The 19,192-nt window shown below is 37.3% G+C and overlaps 1 protein-coding gene across 7 annotated transcripts in view; it reads left to right on the plus strand.

Annotated features, from left to right (window-relative positions):
- DGKI (diacylglycerol kinase iota) overlaps positions 1-19,192 on the plus strand; it is a 198,234-nt gene that overhangs the window by 84,364 nt on the left and 94,678 nt on the right. For 3 of the 7 annotated variants that reach the window (XM_088055424.1, XM_005527919.3, XM_088055426.1), the window contains exons 3-10: positions 498-593; positions 3,090-3,164; positions 5,578-5,634; positions 6,318-6,383; positions 12,164-12,235; positions 12,554-12,670; positions 18,158-18,253; positions 18,554-18,628. In XM_088055424.1, the coding sequence (XP_087911550.1) occupies positions 498-593; positions 3,090-3,164; positions 5,578-5,634; positions 6,318-6,383; positions 12,164-12,235; positions 12,554-12,670; positions 18,158-18,253; positions 18,554-18,628 (654 nt within the window). The remainder of the gene's footprint in view (positions 1-497; positions 594-3,089; positions 3,165-5,577; positions 5,635-6,317; positions 6,384-12,163; positions 12,236-12,553; positions 12,671-18,157; positions 18,254-18,553; positions 18,629-19,192) is intronic. The other 4 variants (XM_088055423.1, XM_088055422.1, XM_088055421.1 and 1 more) reach the window with 3 other exon arrangements.

The following is a 19,192-nucleotide window of genomic DNA, read 5'->3' on the forward strand; positions in this document are numbered from 1 at the left end:
TCCCATCATCCTAAAGCTATAGTCAGCATGTTGTTTTTCACTCCTGTGCCCGGTTCTCAAGTTTTTGGTTTCTCCCATTGGAAGTTTATTAGTTGTGGTTTTGTTTAATCTCTCTGGATTTGCTGTTTCTTTAAACTTCTGAGTACATCTCATATTTATGAAATCTCAATTCCCTGTTAAACTATGCAGCATGTGGGAAGAACATCAGCAAAGTTTAACTGAAGTGTATTCAAAAATACTTTGGTTTTGATTGGTGACATATCATCGTATTGTCAATATCTTTTAAGCTGGGGTGGTCAGCCAGGGTAATGCTGTTATATGCTATGACTTTGTGTTGTAGAAAACCAAAGCAAGACTTGGTGGTAGTAGTTTTTTGTTTGTCTTTTTTAGTTTATTTTAATTTTCTAAATTTATGTTGAAAATCAGATTTTTTTCCCCCTATATACTCACATGGCTGAATTTCACAAAACAGATTAACAACTATTTCTTTTTCCCAGGAAAATGCTGTGAATGGAGAGCATCTGTGGCTAGAGACAAATGTTTCTGGGGACCTCTGCTACCTGGGGGAGGAAAGCTGCCAAGTCAAATTCTCAGTGAGTTATTTTCGGATTTCTTTTTCTCTTTCTGAGGTAACAAGCCTGGCTTCAGACTGATGTAGTGCTCAGTCGCTTGAGAGCTTGAATTGTTTGCCTGTGTTCCAAAAGGAGAGCAAAAAGGGCAAGAGTCTGCTGGTAAAGACTTTATTGCTTCAGGAAAAAAGCCCAAACCAGTTTTGATTGACCCAGGTTATTTACACAGTGAGAACGTATGGAATGAACAGCCTTATTAACAAGGTAAGGGGAAAAAAAGGTAGCCTACTGAGATGTTTCAGGAATATTAAAAGGCTAGTCTATTTTACATGAAAATATAAGCAAATATATCACCTGTTGCAGCCTCTGAGAGGAAGGTATGATCAAATTTCTGCAATTTTAATCACTGCAAGGGTTTGAACTGAATTTTCCAAACTCTTGAATGCACTCACCAGCAATGAGTGCAGTCATATTTTAGTGTTTACCTTCTCCTGTTTAGGAATAGTCAAGGTTAGCTTTCTTCTATTGAAGCTTTTCTGCTGTCTATGGAAATGTTTCTTTGGACTGATTTCAGATCCATGAGTATCAGTTCTTTGACTGTTGCACTTCCAGTCTATTTCATGAGCTCTTTTTGCCAAGTGTTTCAGTTAAATTGCTTCATCAAAAGAGAAGAAAATACCCAAGCCCCTCTAACTTTGGTATTTAGGAAGACTGGGAAGAGAGTGGGGATCCTGTGTTCATGTCCTTGATTTGAAACAATGCTCTAATGGAGTCCCCTAGCCCTTGGACTGAAAAGGTTAAAGGGAAATCCTCTTTTCTGGGCTGTTTGTGGTTACCATCTGTGACTCTTAAAGATGCTGTCTTTCTGCTTTTATTACCACCCTCCTCAATGCACCTCCCCACCAATCACCTTCAGAGCATTTAATTCAAATCAAAGCATTTTGTTTCACTAATCAGTGAATCTGACATCAGTGAAACTGCCCCCAGTTTTCAGGGCAATGTGATCCAAAATACATGTGCTTTCCATAGCGCAAATTTAATATCCATCTCATGAAACTTCTTCAGCAAATTGGTTACATTATGGTATAGAGCATTAAGACCAAGCCTGAGAAACCCATGCCTCCTTCAGAGTGCTGAGGCTAAGCCCCAACAGCTGCTGATTGTGTGGTAACACTCAAAGGAAGGGTCACTGTCACTGTGTGTTTGCTGTGCACTTACATTGGTCCTGAGGCACTGAGTTCTGGCAAAAGCTGGCCACAGGATTTTTTTGGCTGAGTGGACCCTTGGTCTGACCCAGTGTGATGGTTCTTGTGTTCTCAGCAGAACTTTGCCTTTCTAAAACTGGACAAATTCTTCCTTATGATTTAGTGCATTAAAAGTAGTATGTTGCATATTGTTTTCACAGAGATAAAAAGCATACTTGGTAAACACAGTGATAAAAAACCTATTCTAAGTTATCAAGTCACAAAACATGTGAAAACCTAGTCTGCTATACAATGCCATGGTTCTTCAGGTGAAACAGAGCACCATGTATATGTGAACATGTACAGTTAGGGTGCATCTAGATAATTGCAAGAATTAATAACATTTTAATAATTATTCCATAATGTGAGCTGAAGCTGTGTTCCCTGTTTCTTTCATGAGTGTATTTAAAACATGCTGAAAATTATAAAGAAATAATTTATTATAGATTTAAATAGACTTGGATAAATTGAATGTAAAAAATCTGAAGCAAAGAAATCTCAACTTACTGTGTGTTTATAAATCTTCTGTCCCTCAAGCACAAGTCTGTAAGTTAAATTTCTATGAAAATTAATTCCATCTGGTTAATTAAATCGAGTTTATGGAAGTAAAGTAAGTAAATACATTCTCTCTTCTGGATATATTCTCTTGCTTTTGATATGCCTTGGCCCAGGGGATTCAATGAAAATTATTTCAAAAGCCCTACTGAAATTAATAAAACTAACCAGCATAATTAAGAATTTTGTCCCTGCTGTAGTGCTTCATGCGCATTTAACAGCATTCTCTGAGAATTTTATCATTCTCTGCAAAATGACCCAAATATTTTTCTGCAAGGCAATGGTCAGGCCCATCAAATTAAATATTTTATGATAAGCATGAAATGACCTCTTGCAAACAGATCCAAGTTCTCTGATTTGCACATGCAATTCTTCTCCCCTTTGCTCATCATCTTTGTAGGATGCTCAGTTTTAGAGTGATGCTCTGCTGTGTTAGCCTGATCCCCTAGTTAAAGGGAGGCATTTACTTCTACTTCACAAGCTGGGGTGCTGTGGCTGTATTTTTTCGCTAAGTTCAGGTTTTAACCAGAAGAACTTCAGATCTTTTAAATTTATTTATTAATTTATTTTGTACACAACTGAGAGCACCAAAGGAAGAGGACAAAAAAAAATAAAAATGTGTTGCATAGGGAGGGAAACATCTCCTGTTTTTCAGCTGACTTTGTTTTCCTTCTGGGAATAGCTCACCTCCACACTCACGCGTGTCCCTCTCCTGTTGCAGAAGTCTGCCCTGCGGAGGAAGTGTGCTGCCTGCAAGATCGTGGTCCACAACGCCTGCATGGAGCAGTTAGAGAAGGTGAGACATTGCCATCTTCTGGAGCCTGACATGGCCAACACACTTTTAATTCTTCTAGTGAGGTTTCAGCCTATGCCAAATTACGTTTTCACAGCTGTTTTAACAACGTACTTGTGAACAAAACTTGGCTTTAAATTCTACCTTTTTTTTTAAAAAAAGTACATTTCTTCAAACCCTGTGAACCATAAGTAAACCTCAAACCAACAAAATGCAAAACCACACAAAGAACAAAAACTACAGAATGCTTTCACACTTTTAATGCTTAAAAAATAAATTTCCTCTGCTTCTAGATTAAAAATTGAAGGTAGAAAATGGACAATCCTGTCACATACAAAATTGGCCTTTTACAATTCCCCAACTAAAGCTAGCATAATTCATTGTGTGACAGCTATACTTATGAGCAGTGCAGCATAAGATGCTAGCGTGAACTTCCCCCCTGTATTTACTAGACTATACTGTTTTCTCTTAAAAATTTCAGAATTTGAGTTTTTGTCTGTAAAATGGAAAACATCAAACCTTTCCTTTATACTACCATTCTGTGAGCTTCTGTGAGCATCTGTCCTGCTCCTCATTTTCTTCAAGTATCCTTGATCATATCCAAGCACGTACAGAATATCTATCAATGACTTCAGTCTTCGCCTCAGAGACTTGTCTTCATTATGCCTAACTGGAAATGTGCTAGAAAAATCTCCTCCCCACACTTTTCATTCCTGGTGGGATATGTGCAAAGAAATATGTGTGGGAATTTCCCCAATTTTTTTTCATTAGAGCTTCATTTTCACTCCTTTATGTTTAGCAATGTTGTTCTTCATAAAAGAAGCTGAAGAATAACAAATTTATAGCATCAACCCTATAAGGAAAGGGCTTTTTCCTTTCCAAGTACTTGGACTCATGTTGACAAATCCCACAGTGATTGCCATTACACCAAGCTGGAGAGGTACCATTTCCACCCCCGATGCTTTTATCCACAGTGAAATTAACAGTAGCACATGCTTTCAGCACAAAATGTTACCAGTGAATTTTTCATGACTTCCTTCATCACCAGCAGTGCTGATTTCCCATAGCCCAGCGAGTTGGTGGCATTGCCAGCCAGAGAAAATGAGCACTTAGATAAAACCCAGCTTCTCTGTGCTGTTTTGGAGACCAGGAAATCCACCTCTTGGCAGAGGGCTGTTATAAAGTCTATAAAGTTTAAAACTAGTACATAAGTCTTCTGCTTGGCCCTCTCTGAAAAGGTGCACATTTTAAGCAAAATAAATATTAACCGGGTCATTCTAGCCTGCCATGACTGAGCAGTGAAACAAATTTCAAATCCAGGTGAAGAGCAATGGAAGAAGAATAATATTACAATGCTTTTTATTTCTTTATACATACTAGGTATTTTGTTTATTTTTTTTTGGCTGTGCCTTTAAAAAAAATTATTATTTTTATTTTTCTCCTTATTCTTATTTTTCTTTTAGTGCTATTACTTTGAAGGCAAAGTATTAAATGAGGGAAGAACTTATTTATTTGGGGAGGGTTGTATTTAAATTTGGAGAAACTTGGTCATGCTACCTTTGTAACAAAAGCATAGCTGTGCCTTATTTAAAATGTTTAATTCTTTGAAGGGTAGTCAGCTCAAACTTGAATTTATTTCATTTGGTGCATCCATGCTTCACATATAGTTTAGACTTTTTGCAGGCCTCTCACTTCTTCAGTGTCTTTTTTTTTTAGCGTCAACATCTGTCTATTCTTGTTTCTATTGTTTTTCTTTTCTCACAACTTTTATTTTTTTCTCATAGGACTGCCTCCTTGTTTATTAAATGCTTTTTTCTTTTCACCTTCTTCAAAATGTTTTCCATTAATGAGAGCTCCTGTTGTCCTCTTTGGAGTGCAACACCACAGCTTGAGGCAATAAAATGCTCCCCAAATGATTTGTGGTTGAGGAGGTGGATGAAAACATCTTTATCTAAGAAAAGGGCAGAAATCTATGAGAATTTGCATGGTTCTTTATGTAAATGTCAATTTCTCTGCAGATTTTGTTTATGAAGACATAAATATAAGATGTGCAAAAAGTGAAATACACCTACTAACTTTGGAGACCTAAGCTGAAGTGTGCACTTGTTTGCAAATGTTCTTCAGAAAAACAAAACAGATAAAGTGTTTTCCTTCTAGAAGAAGAAGGCAATATTGAACTCAGTAGGCAGCAATAGCATTATTGAAGATGGGGGCTGTGTAGAGGTCCAGCAAGGAGGATTAATATGGCATATGAAAAGAGATTTTTCTGACATGTAGGGAAGTTACTTTTTTTCACCTAGTGAAGCTAGTATTTTAATAGATAATAAATACTTTGGAAGTCAAGCCTAGATAAAAATATCGGAATAAATTTTCTTTCATTTCACCTTCAGTTCTAACAGTTTTATTTCAATGCCAGATTAATTTTCGCTGCAAACCGACTTTCCGAGAAGGAGGCTCCAGATCTCCAAGAGAAGTAAGTAATAGACAAATGACGATTACTTTTCATTTGATATGTGTGCTGATCCCCCTGGTGTGCAGCTGCAGTAGTGCTTTTAGATTGACAGGAGTCTTAGAGACAGAATTGGTTCCCAGTGGAACATGTTCCCCTCTCCAGAATAAATGTAAAACGAATTCTAGCTGAAGTACTATTGCTTACATTGATAGAAACCATTTCACTTTCTGCTGTCTTTTGCCCATTCTTTCAGTTATTCTGTCTTTTTCCTTTTTTTTACTTTTTTTTTGTAGCATTTTTTTTAGCTAGTATTTTTTGATTTTTTTTGGCTTTTAAAAAACCTATTTCACCCTCCTTTCACTTGCTCTCTCTTTGTCTTTTTTTTTTTTTTTTTCCCTCTAGAAGTATGTTCAGTTCCCTCTGAAACATAAAATCAAACATTTAAAATTCTGAAGACTGAGGAAGTAGTTCTGGCCTCATTTCAACATAGATAAAGAAAACACCACCTTGTCCTTACTCCTCATACATTTTGGTGGTTTTCGAGGCTTCCTGCAGTGCCTCCTGCACATTTTGGTCCAGGAATTACTCTGTTGGCTGAAGGGACTTTTTCTTTGGTGTCTGTTAACAAATTTCACATAGATGGTACCACTGAGTGCAAGGTGCCAATGCTTCCTATAATGCATCTTTTATGTCCTTGTTTGCAGAACTTTGTGAGGCATCACTGGGTGCACCGGCGGAGGCAGGAGGGCAAATGTAAGCAGTGTGGAAAGGTAAGATTTCCAGCACAAGCACGACACAGGACACTTAGGAATTCAGGGTGGCCAGTAGGTCCTTCTAGTCACTACATTTCTTTCTATCACAAACACTTGGCCTCTTTTAATAGCTAATGACAAGTCTGAGATGTTGAGCATTACAGTCCTGATTCCCATGTGGGAAGAGAAAGGCAGTTGCATCTGCAGGAATGAGCACATAATTTGTCCTGGGAGGTTGTGATGTACTGGCTGCTGAAAATGAGGAGGAGGAAAGCTGTGACTCCTTGAGCCTTTTTAACTGCTAAGCTAACCCTGTGCTAATATGATGCTCTTGCAGTACTGTCCTCTGTGCCAAAATTATGATGCCCTATTTTTTAGGCTCCTGGAAAAGAAAGGCTGTTGCTTTCTTTATGCCCCAGCAGACTCTAAGATTTGTGAGACTGCTTTGTGTTTCCTCTGCTTCATATATTGTAAAAGTTTATTTCTAAAAAGTTATAAAAAGAGGGAAGAAGTACTTTAGCTACTCTTCAGGTCTCTCTTCTGAAATATGATGAGCCTCTGAAATATATTGGGAGATATATAAAAATTAAATTTACAGGGATTTAATTTCATTTCTTTAGTACTATATTATACTTTTGCCTCTCTCTTTACAACTAGTAAGAAAGTCCATGTTTCGTCTCCATGGCACAGCACTTCAGTCAGAGGAAAATGAGATTTGTATCTGGATACTCATGCAGATTGTCAGCTACCAGCTGCAACAGGACATGCAATAAAAATGTGATTCCCTTTTATAGCAAGTACCATGGGAATAGTGCAGCAAGACAGTTTACACACAGCATTCTTAGGGTATGACTTTGCCATCCTTCTCTGCCTTCTTGGCCTGGGTCTCTCCTACAGGCATTTGGAGTTGATTTTGCAGTGAGAGTACTTACTAGGTATCATATCAAAATTTGTGCTGGGTATGTTCCCATGGGCAGCCTTGGTTGATGTAAGTCTTCAAATCCTACCATCAAACAGAGAATATAGAAAAGTTCAGAGAAAAAATCAGTCTTCCCCTTAAATAAGAAATATTAGGTTAAGAACAACATGAGTATGTTTTAATAGAGTTGTTCTTTGCCAGGAAACAAAGAATTAGGAAAAATATAACAAAAATAAATCAGTTGTATTTGTTGGTGAAGGAGACTCCTATTACAGCAAAATGCATGTGCTGTGGTATAACATTTAAAAAACCTCCAAGTAAGAACCACCTTTATTATTCAAAAACTCAAATTGATGAATTTCACTACATCTTATCTTGCAAGAAAAGGGAAACTATCATTGAAATAGAATGACAGTAAATTTAAAGCAATAAAAAAAAGTCTTATTCATGGAATGCTGAAGGATTCTGGTAGATCTTGTTGTATAATAGTCCTGCCCCATGCCTGGAATGGGATGGTAAAGTATTTTAATGATCATTAATTACAGTTCACATAAAGAAAGTTTTCAGGAAATACCCATCTCATGCTTCAAATCATAAGCAAGTAGATAGGAATGAATGCACTCCATATCCTTAGCATAGCCTCGTGGCTTTATATTGTGCCATTATGTGCAATGGCTGACACCTCCTGAAGAACTGAGATCACAGGGGTCAGTCAATGGTCCACCTTAGTTTAAAGGTTTGCACTTAGAAGTGCAGTTTGAGTTTTCCTTGTTGTCATCACTTACGATGGTTCACGTGTGGGACATTCTTGTAACAAATGAACTGAATTCCTCTCTGATTAAACATAACTGAAAGTTCACTCTGCAGTTACTGGTGAGAATTCAGTCCACAGGACCGGATTGCAACTAATGCAAAGTAAAATTTCCTGAAAATACTTGTGTGTAATCTCTTGAGTACTAACAGAGCCTGTGCTACCCTGTTGCACTTAATTTGCTAGTGCAAGTACAGCTCATGTAAACTCATCTAGGCTTTAGCTTTTTACTCTTCTTCCCAAGGGTGATTTCACTGACTTATTGCTGAAGTATTATATATAGAGAAATTGGTAGCAGGGAAAGGGACCTGGGATGTGCAGTGTAACCAAGCAATCTAGTTCTGTCTTTGTCTCATGAATTTCCAGAAATTGTGCCTTTGTAATTAATAGTCTATGTTCATCTCTTTCCTGTGGTCTTGCCTTGTTGAACCTTGAGTTCACGTAAAGTTGTAGCATTTACAACATCCTTTAGCAAGAAATTCCTGAACTTAACTACATGCTATGAGAAGAGCTACATTTGACTATTTTAAACCTGTCACACATTAGGTTTTTTCCTTATGCTTCATAGATATTGTATTTGAAGGGATGGCAATTAAGTGTTCCCAAGCCATGGCATCCACACCATTCATGATGTTTAATAATTCTTTTCTTTCTCTTGAAGACGTGGAGAAAAAAGACATTTTCCTAGCTGTTAGCTGTTTGTTACCTGGGGTCAGGTCATCAGAGAAATCAGGATAATTTTTTAATCTTTCTGCAATATGACATAAAAATTCTCAGACCGTGTGGTCTAGCATCCATTTCATAACTATATGCAGTAATAGAAGCTTAAGGATGAATGAAAAGGAATCTTTTTCTCATATGCTTCCAGTTAGCAGTGGCTGAGGGGTTTTTTGAGACTAAGAACACATTTTGGACCGTAATGCTAAACAAACACTATTTCTTTAGTCTTCTGTGGTGTCCAGAGTGGTGTATCTTCCATACCAGATGCAGTGTGTGTCTACAGAGTCTCTGCCACTGGTCCCTTTAAAGGCCTGTGGATTGGTGCAGAGCTGAATGTAAAGTTAAAACTGAAATTTCTAGTGTTTGAAAGGCCATTCTAGTTCTTTGTTGTTTTAACAGAGATCACCATCCAAGTGCTTCTGCTGCAGCCTGAATTTGAGTTGTAATAATACCTGGCCCTCCTACAGTTGTGTTGCATTAGGGTATCTCTAAGAGCACTAAAAAGAGAAAATCTTTTGTAGGAAAATACTTGCAAAAAATATTATTAATAGCCCTAACACTGGTGTGAAAATAGTTTTGAATAATGAATACTTCTGAGAATATAAAAAATCCAGAACTAGTAATCCCTATGTGCTGTTTTTGCTGCACAGGTGTCTATGTTAATTTGTACTTTAATCCAGGCTATACAGACAGGTTGAATTATCAACACAAGCTGGCTTTGTGGACATTCAGGTGCTCTTTTCCTAAAAGTACATTTTTTCTGGTGTGCACAGCTGATTATTTCTGCAGGAGCAGCTCACAACATGGGGTTTCATGTGTTGTGGAGGGATTGGTTGCTGGATGATCAGTGCTAATCATATGCTGTTAGGCTGATGTTCTCAAAAAGGTGAAATTCATTTTCTATCTCAAAATTTCTAATTTGGTGCAGAAGAGCTCTTTGCATGATTGAAGACATCTGAAATTCAGTGCTCTTTCTCTCTCAGAGAAGGCAGAAAATATAATTTCTAGTGAAATATGGAGGGTTCCTATGTTTCAGACCAGTAGTCCCTATCAAATCTCACTGTGTCTTACAGTGCACGGTTTATTTTATCAATTTTATCAATTGTTTTATTTGTAAAGCAAGCTTTCAAATAAATGCTATCTTACCTGAAACTTGTATCCTTAGGAAGAATCAGCTCACATTTGTAAAGCAATTTGAGGAAGGAAAGTGGTGGTTTATTGCTACTTATCATTAATATGTTTTTATTGCTGTATCATTTTCTCTAATGACTCCCTAAAAGCCAAATGACTTAGTAAATAAATGAAAAGCAATCCATCCAGAACCAGACAAGCTGCTCAGTCCATATGTTTAAAATGCACAGCTGATGGGTTGTGGAATTAATGTAGTGAATTTAGACTTTTATTAGTGGAGATTTGGGAGAGAAGAGTTTTCCCCCGGATGTTACAAAACAGAAAAAACGAAAACACTTTGTGCCCATGAGGGACTGAAATAATTATTTTTTATTTTAATGCACTTTGGAACAAGGAGGAGTGAGATTTGTGAGAAACATTGTGAAGCACTAGAGCAAGCAGATGAGGAAAGAGTGTTTTGTCCAGTGTCAGACCTCTGTTCCAGCACTTGTATCACAGTTGCTGTAACTCTTGTTCTTACGCTCCCACTGAATGGCAGACAAGGTGTGCCTAGCCAGAAGTGTCTGGCCAGCTTGTATTTGTTAATCCACTTCACTACACTCCATTGCTAAACCTGAATATGCCAAATCACCATCGTTATGAAGACTCTACTCTTTAAATTTCTCTGAATATAAACCCTGAGGCATTAGGGGAAGTATTGAAACAAAACCCAAAAAAATCTAGCCAGAGGTGACACAATCCTTTTCAAGAGTTGGTCTCGGTGATGAGGCTCATGTGGCAAACTGGTTTGAGTGCATGCTGGGGACACCTGTCTGTGGAGCTGCAAGATGTACTTCTGCATTCTGGGCAGGCAGGTGGACTCCTCCTCTTCTGAGTATCAGTATAGTTGTCCTCAGCCACCCTGTTTAGACAGATTGCAGCTCAATCCCTCACTTAAGAAGGCCAAGTCATCTCTGCATGTTTTTTTTTTTTGTTGTTGTTGTTGTTTATTTAATTCTCCTTCTTGGTGTGCTCGACCTTGTCATTTCACTGAGCACTAATAGGCTCATTTGTCCTGCAGGATAAAAAGGACTTTAATCAGAAGCAGTGAGGCAATGACCTGTTAGATGTTACTAAATCAGTTTAGAACTTTTTTTGCATTGGATCTTTGGCATTGTCCAGCATGTAGGAGATTTAGGTATTACTCAGCTTGTTGAAAACAAAACTGGCTTGCAAATTCATCACTTGGTAGAGAGATTGAATTAGAAAATTCTGGATGGTAATGGGCTACTTACAGAGGTAGAGAGGATTGATGGAAGGCCAGGAATAAAGGATCCAACCAGCTGAAAATCTGAAACCTAAGTAGTAAAGGCAATTGTGACAAACTGTTCACTGAAATTGTGGACTTTCCATCTCTCCAGCCATCAACCCAAATCAATTTTTTTCTGTGACTAAAATAAGATTTAATTCAGCTCAAAATTACAGACTATATCTTATTATTTGTTATCTGTGTTAGATGCAGAAGGGTATATATGACCCAATTGTCTTTTCCAGCCTTAGAATTTACAGCACAGTCATATTGGCTTCTATAGAAAGAAGCTCCTCTTTAGCAGAATAAATTTTCTAGTTGGGGTGGGCTTTTCTATCTTTAAAAATGCAAAGAAATATTTTATTTTAATTGTGTGATCTGAATCAGACCATACTGGGTTTTTTTTGGAATTTACTGGAAAGATTTTAACCTGAGTCAGTTCAATAAAACTATAAACTTAATTACTTCATTTCCCTGTCAGAATATTCCCAGAGAGACATTGTAGTTAATTTTGTTCTGTCGTAAAAAATGGTAATTCTACTCTATAGTAAAGAAAAAGGGAAATTCAAATTCTTGTTTATATTTGGAACAAAAAAGGCTGCAATGACAGAATACTTTGTTCAACAGAAAATCTTAAACTTTCATGTCTGTAGAAATCCATTAAAAACTAAAATAGTAATTTCTTCTCTATTTCTCCCATTGTTTTTAACTAAAAAAAATTAAGGGAAAGCATAAAATTTAGCATAAATCCTTTTAAAAGGATTGTGTGAATATATCACAGTGGATGAACCTTCTCTGTTTCCTCCTGTAATTGTTTTATCCCCCAAAAATCTGCTTGCCTAGCACACTCACCTGGCTAGAGTTAGAGGTATATATTTTCTTATAGTCAAGAGGAATTTAATCCTATTTTTTCCTCCTGGTTATTCTAGGGCTTTCAGCAGAAATTTTCCTTCCATAGTAAAGAGATTGTGGCCATCAGTTGCTCCTGGTGCAAGCTAGCGGTAAGTGGAAAATACTTCAGGAGACTGTGATCTGAGTTTAACTAGGAGTGATTTGGGTTTTTTTTTTGGTTTGGTGCTTTTTGTTTGTCTTGATTTGTTTTTGTTTGTGGATTTTGTTTTGTTTTTTTTTTTCCCTGAGAAGGCATGGCTTAGGAAGATAATCTTTAGTTACATGTCCTGAATCTCCATGCTTGAAGGACTTGAAGATGGTGGAGTTGGGAATATTGCTCCAGTTTTTGTACCATCACCTTCTTCTCCAGGCTTCCCCTTTGTCTTTCTTGTCCTCTTTCTTGACTCTACTTTTTCCTTCTCTTCCAGTTTCATAACAAAGTCACCTGTTTCATGTTACATCACATTGAGGAGCCATGTTCCCTGGGGGCCCATGCTGCTGTCATTGTGCCTCCTACCTGGATCATTAAGGTGAAGAAACCTCAGGTAACTGCATGCTGATGTCTGTTTCTGAAGCTGTCTGGCTGTCCAGGGCCTGTCTGGCTGTGCAGGGCCAGCCTGGCTTCTCTGCTTGGTCCTCCTTCACCAAGGCATGCTTGTTCTACCCTGTCTCTATCCCTGAAACCCAGCATACATCCATGGTGGTTATGAACCTGTATCCTCTTTCCCCTCCATCAAATCCTTCAGTAAATTTCCCTGTTTGGGATGATTAGCAACAAACATGACTTGTTCTGAGCTAATTCAGCTCAGAGTTGTTCCCGTGAGTTCAGCAAGCATACTGCAAGTCATCCCCTGTGTGGTAGGCAGTCAAGAATGTTCCATTAAATAGAGCTGAGCAAATACAGGGAAAAACTGCACAAACATTCACTTCAGTAAGAATTGGCTGTGTCTGGACTGGCATCCCTCTGAATTTGCCTTTAATGGACATGTAAAGAATCGGGTCTTACACCAGTGCTTGTGCAGTCAGCAGTAAACCCACATGCTCATTGAGTTGCATGTAACAAGAATTGGACTTCAAAGCTTTTGTGATGGATGTGGTAGGTCTTGGAGAGGGTAATTCACTGCTGAACACAACAGGGAAAAAAGATATCCAAAAGAAAGCTGGCCAAAAATTAAAAGGAGGTTCACATTGTGCGAGAATAATTTTTAATTTGAAAGTTTGTTTTTACTCCAAGTTGAGCTGAAAGAAACAAACACTGAACATATCAGGGAGTCAGAAATGCTGGTTAAATTTTTATTTCAGAATAATATTCTTTATTTCAGTCCATTCTTGGGAAGTGACCTGGGCTTTTTGACTCTGCTTCCTGGCTGTCAAGAGGAAGCTAAGAAGTTCAGGCTGTAGCCAAGGCACTAAGACAAAAGTAGTCCTAAATAGTGACTTTAGTTCTAATTTAGGGATATGACAGATTTGGGCATGAGTAGGATGTTGTTTGTTGAAGACAAGGGGCAGAGGGAAGGGGAAATATATAGATAGAGGAACCAAAAAGTCAGCCAGAGAGGACTCTATATCTCCTTTAGCTCAAGAGACCCAAGATTCCTAGCCACTTCCATTCTGAGAAAAAAGACTTTTTGCCATTTGAAGATTTCCCCCACACTCTTCTTTCTCTGTTTTACTCAGTCTTCTCCAGAAAAATACTTCTTTTTCTTCTGTTGGGGGAAATGTTTGAGTCCTTGGCAGAGACTTAATATCCTTGGCTAATTTTCAGCAGCTGTGTAGTATTTGACCAATGTATTCATATTTAACCCTACTAAAAGAAGCTTTTCTTCAATCATTTTAATTTTTATTTTAATTTTTAGTAAAAAAGAAAAAAAAGGCAGCAAAAACCCCACCAAAAACCAAAAAAACAAAGCAAACAAATCCTGACGTGTAATTTTCTTTTGATTTGAGCAGGGTACCTTTCTTACAATATTTGTAGTGGATTTTCTTTCTTGACTTTTTTTTTTTTTTCTGGGAAATCTTCAAATTAAAGAAGAGACCTAATTGAGGTAATTATAATTTATGGGAAAATATCTTCTAAATAACAACTTAAAGTATTAAACTAAAATAAAGTATCTGTTAGCTTTGTGCACCTGATTAATGAGCACAGAGAAAGTACTTCATTATTAACTTGCCATCACATCTCAAGTCCTTAAAATTCACGGTCAGTAGCATGCAAAACCTTGAGTAGCTGAAGCATTAAGTAGATCAAAATTGTATTTAACACAGACAATGGGTGCATTTTCATGAAGCTTCCCAATAGTACCTATTTGAGTTATGGGAAATGCATCCTTATTACTTTATAAAATAGTGATGTATCTTTTGGATGCATCTTCTGGCAGGATTTTTGGCAGAAGTCTTTTCTTATTTATTTCTTATTTTCTCAGGAAATATTTTTCCTCTCCTGCTGTTTCTGGCCAGCTCTACTTCTATGTATTATGACCCTCTTCAGCATATAGAAATGTTTGGTAAACACTATGAAATATTCACATCACTTGATCCAGAAAGTACAAACACAACATTTACAAATCTTAGTAATTTCACATTAAAAAAATGAATGTGTAACCAACAATCTGTTTTTCCCATATTCCACAGTCAGAATAAATATGGCTAGAAGCTTTTTGGGTATAAAATATTTCCTCAGCTCTAATTAACTACTTACATTGGTCACAGACAACTCCTGAACTGAATTCCCTGCTCATATAAAATTGATTTTAGTGGTGCCTGCATCCTGTTTGTTTGTGGTTTCTTTTAAGTAAATATGATGGCATTTTGTAGCAAATCCTTGCCCTGTTTTATAATTTCTTATTTTTTGATTGCCACAAATATGGTTTTCCATGCTTATTTTGTACAACATGGGTCACCACCCTTCAAATATTAGGCTTGCACAAAGACCACACTCTGTGTCTTGTAACCAACAATGTTCTGCTAGTAAAGAATCATAGAATAATTGGTTAAGAACAAATTTAAGTGACAACTTATGGTCTAAATGGGGAGCTTTTGCTTCTTGTTAGCAACTGATTGCAAGATGAAGAATATTCAGAATGGTTCAAACAGTTCTGGAATTGGTGGTAGCCCTCTGTGTAATGACCCTGTTACATGAATGGAAAACTCCCAATACCTCTTCCATGTTATCTGTAATGTGAGCCACTTCTGTAGCTTTTCTACTGATTTCTAGTATTTCTGTATTGTTACCAGTGCTTTGATACCAGCTCTGTTTTTCTGGGGTTCAAAACAATTCCATTTCCTAGTTTGTGAAGCAGGTCACCCTTGTTGACTGGTGAAATTTTGTTATAGGTGAGATTTGGTAGCCAAAGTGGTGTTAGCTCTGGCAGTGGAGTTGCTATATGCTTGTGTTGTGGGAAAAAAGTAGATGATAAAGAGTATCTGACTGATGGATTTACGGATTTAATCTGTCTTCTGTTTGGGAAGACAAAGGCAATAATTGTAAAATTCCTGTTTTTCTGTTCAAGGTGAGTAAACTTGGTGTTTTCTTCTCTGAGCACTGTGAACTAGTTCTAGTGAATACTTACATTTCTGGGCTTATTTCTTTATTTCCTCAATTGCTGAGTGGAGCTGGCTTGTCTGATAGTGAACAACCAGAAGATGGTCAAGATTGACCTTCCCAGATGCTGTTCATTGTTTAAGTAATTTGAAAATCAGTGCACTAAAAGCCTTTGAAAACTGAGGATGAAATGTTGTAAAGGTTAGAAGGTTTCATTGGATTTGTCTGAGATAGTCCATGGCTTTTACACCATCTACCACCACAGAAGAAGGACTCCAATTCATCTGTCTAAGCTTTCTGAGAGCTATACTGACCATTCAATAATATGAAAAATCTCTTTTTGAAGATGGACAAACTGACATCCACAAAACAGAGTTTTCCTCTCTAGAGGGAAGTTAGGATTTACTTATGGTGCCCCTTTAAAGGTATGCTTTGCTATTAGGTACCTTGTTGAAAAACATATATTTACAAAATACTCTTTACTTGTTCTGTAAACAAGGTATTATGTATGCATTTCTTCACTTCAGTGTGCAAAGACTGCTGATACTCTTTGGCTGTTACTCCTCTGCATGTTTGCAAAGAAACCCTGTGTATGTCTAAGTGGCTTTTTGCTGTTCATCTGCTAGGGACACATGGATGCATTTACTGTAGCAAAGCTTTAGGTACCGTTAACACCATAGGTGTAGGCATGTTTAAAAAAATAAAAAAAAAAAAGAAGAGGAGATGAAATAACATTATTGAGATGCAGCATTTAGTGCTTTTTTGAGTATGGAAATTAAAATGGTTATAATAATGAATGGAGGCTTAGACTTAAACTGTTTAATATACCTGTATGCATTTTCCCACCCCACTGTTAGGTATATGATAGTGAGATTTAATGACAACTATTTTTAAGCATTCTTTAAGCTATTCTGTTATAATTAGGTTTTATTAAATAATTATTTAATAATTTATTTAATTTATATAATTATAAGGTTTTACTGAATGGTCTTTGCCCTTGATATGCGTGTGAACTTTCAGCACACTGCTAACAAGAGCATGGATACACTAGATCTCCTCTCTCTGACCTGTGTTTTGCCCCAGTCCAGGGAGAATTCTCTCCAGAGGAACTGGACTAAGGCCACCAGGGGAGGCAGCTTTGAATGTAATGCCCCCATAACTTTCTGTTGACATTAAGACTTTTGCCTGCAGTCAATATAACTACTGAGGTAGGGCAATGCAAAACCTAGCAGATGGGATTGCTGATGCACTTGGTAGTCAGTGCAGGCTTTATGGTTTATCATGCTTTCAGGATCACTTTGTATCAGAGTAGGGAAGATTATGAACCTGTGAATTCTTCTTTAGGTGGTTTCTCCAAATACGGTCTAAAAGGGCAAATTCATGAAATTGCTCTACAGAGCTATCTTGTCTTAGTATTTTCAGTAATCAATAAGGCATGACTATTTCCTTCTCCAGGAATGCTGAGAGCTTGGGACCCTGTGCTCTATGGCAGGCTTCTCTTGTCTACATGATAGAGGACAATGCCTTTAGGTATTTCAGTTAGATAGCTGTTAGTTTTTCTTCTCAGGGATGTGGAAGATTTAACTAGTGTTATGGTGAGTCATTCTCAAGACTTGAAATTCTGAAAGTGGTTGATGTGTATTAAACAAAACTTAGTAGCTATTCCTGTTGCTTTTGGACAGAGAGCAGGATTAAGAATAAACATAATTTTTTATAGATTTGATGATCTCTGCTTGTTGGCTTTTATTAGTGGTAGACTTCTGATCAAGGTCAGGACAGAAATGAACTTTCAGATGAGCTGAGTGAATCTTGCTTTCTCTCTTATGTCCAGGGAAAAAAAAAAAATGAACTTTCTTCTTTCTACTTTGTTTCCTAGTGATGGTTAGACTAGAAGTTGAAATACTGCAAATATATTTGGAGTACTTCCCATAAGACAAAATTTAAATTATGGAAATGGTTAGGGTTTCCTGCAGGTATAACTTCAATTAGTGAATTAAAAGAAATAAAAAAATATAATAAAATTCTCCTTTTTTGGACTGGTCTTATCACACCAGAAAGACCTTTTTACTCAGTGTCACTGAGCAGATTGTCATCTCTCTGGAGAATAGCCTTGACATAGGTTCTATTTTAATAGGTTTTGCAAAAATACAAGCACCGGTACATTTTTTTTTATGTAGCTAAGTGATGCTGTTATTTTAAAACACAACAAAAATCACCCCACAAACACCTTCTTTACTTAAATCCTTAAAAATTAACAATTCAGTTTGTTCCTTAGCAGATGATTGCACAAGTTTCTTGCTAGGCTGGAATTGACTCTACAGTGCCAGCATCATATGCCATGGTGGCCTACGTTACGTTGAGTCATAATGAGTCATAATTTTAGCCAGAGCTAAAACTTGTTGTTTTCTTTCCTTAAAAAAAAAAAAAAAGCAAACAAAAAAACATGAAAAATATCTTATTTATCATGTTTTTTTATTACATCTTTATGCAGGTGGTCTCCATACCAGGAGACGAGCCTGATTGGGCAGGAGACTGGAGCCCCGAAGGGGAAACGGGCGTCTCCTACCCCTATTGGGAGGGTTGGCAGGTACAACATGTGGTGTTATGTGAGTCTATGGGAGCATCTGATCTTTTTTCCCCCCTCACAGCGTGGGAAAGTTTCCAGTTCCAAAGCACCAGTCTGGTCTCCGTGTGTGGCTTTCTCCATAAACGGTGGTGTGGAAGTGTAAAGCATGCAGCGCATGTAATTTAAATCTCGAGCATGTGCCAGATACTCTTATCATTCTCCAAGTGGACATGCATGGAAGAGCTTCGTAAGGGGCTCTGTCTGGGCCTGTCTTCTAAATTTTGTTTTGCTTTTCATGTATTCTTTTTTCTTTTGATGTAGAACTCCTTAAAGACTTCAACAAGACGAAAGAAGAGAACGTCCTTTAAAAGAAAAACCAGCAAAAGAGGAAATGAAGTAGGTATTCAAGTGCTTTGGAAATCATGCTCCTTTTGTTTAAATGTCTAAACACAGACTTAAAAGTTTTTAGGTGTTTTTTTTTCCTTTTTTTCACTGAAGTGTTTAATGTATTTTTTCCCCTGGGAAATTCCATGATATTGAATTTGTTGTTAGAAGAGACAAAACTTGTATGAAAAGTTTTATTTTCTGGGTTGATTTTTTTCAAGAAACAATGTACCAGACTCCAGAAGGACCAGCACCCTAATGAAAGAGTATTCCCTTGGTATGTAAGAAACTCAGCTCACACCCTTTTTTCTACTAAGCAGAACAGTGTGTGAAACTGAGGTTGTGAAACCCATGGGGAGTGCACTGATGCAAGGCTGTGGTCCGGATGTGATCCATTTTAGAATGTCTTCTTCAGGGGATCTCGTATTAAAATTGGACCACAGAGAGAGAAAACAGTTTATTGATCTATTGGTTTATTTACCATGTGTCTTATAGAAGACCTTGTTTCCAGATCTTTTCTAGTGGATTAATTATATAGAGAAACACCCTCATGGGAGAGGTGGAAGTGGACTCACC

This window comes from Pseudopodoces humilis, chromosome 5 (assembly GCF_049639895.1).
Source record: "Pseudopodoces humilis isolate 2021_Gansu_Grassland_sample_001 chromosome 5, ASM4963989v1, whole genome shotgun sequence".
NCBI lineage: Eukaryota > Metazoa > Chordata > Aves > Passeriformes > Paridae > Pseudopodoces > Pseudopodoces humilis.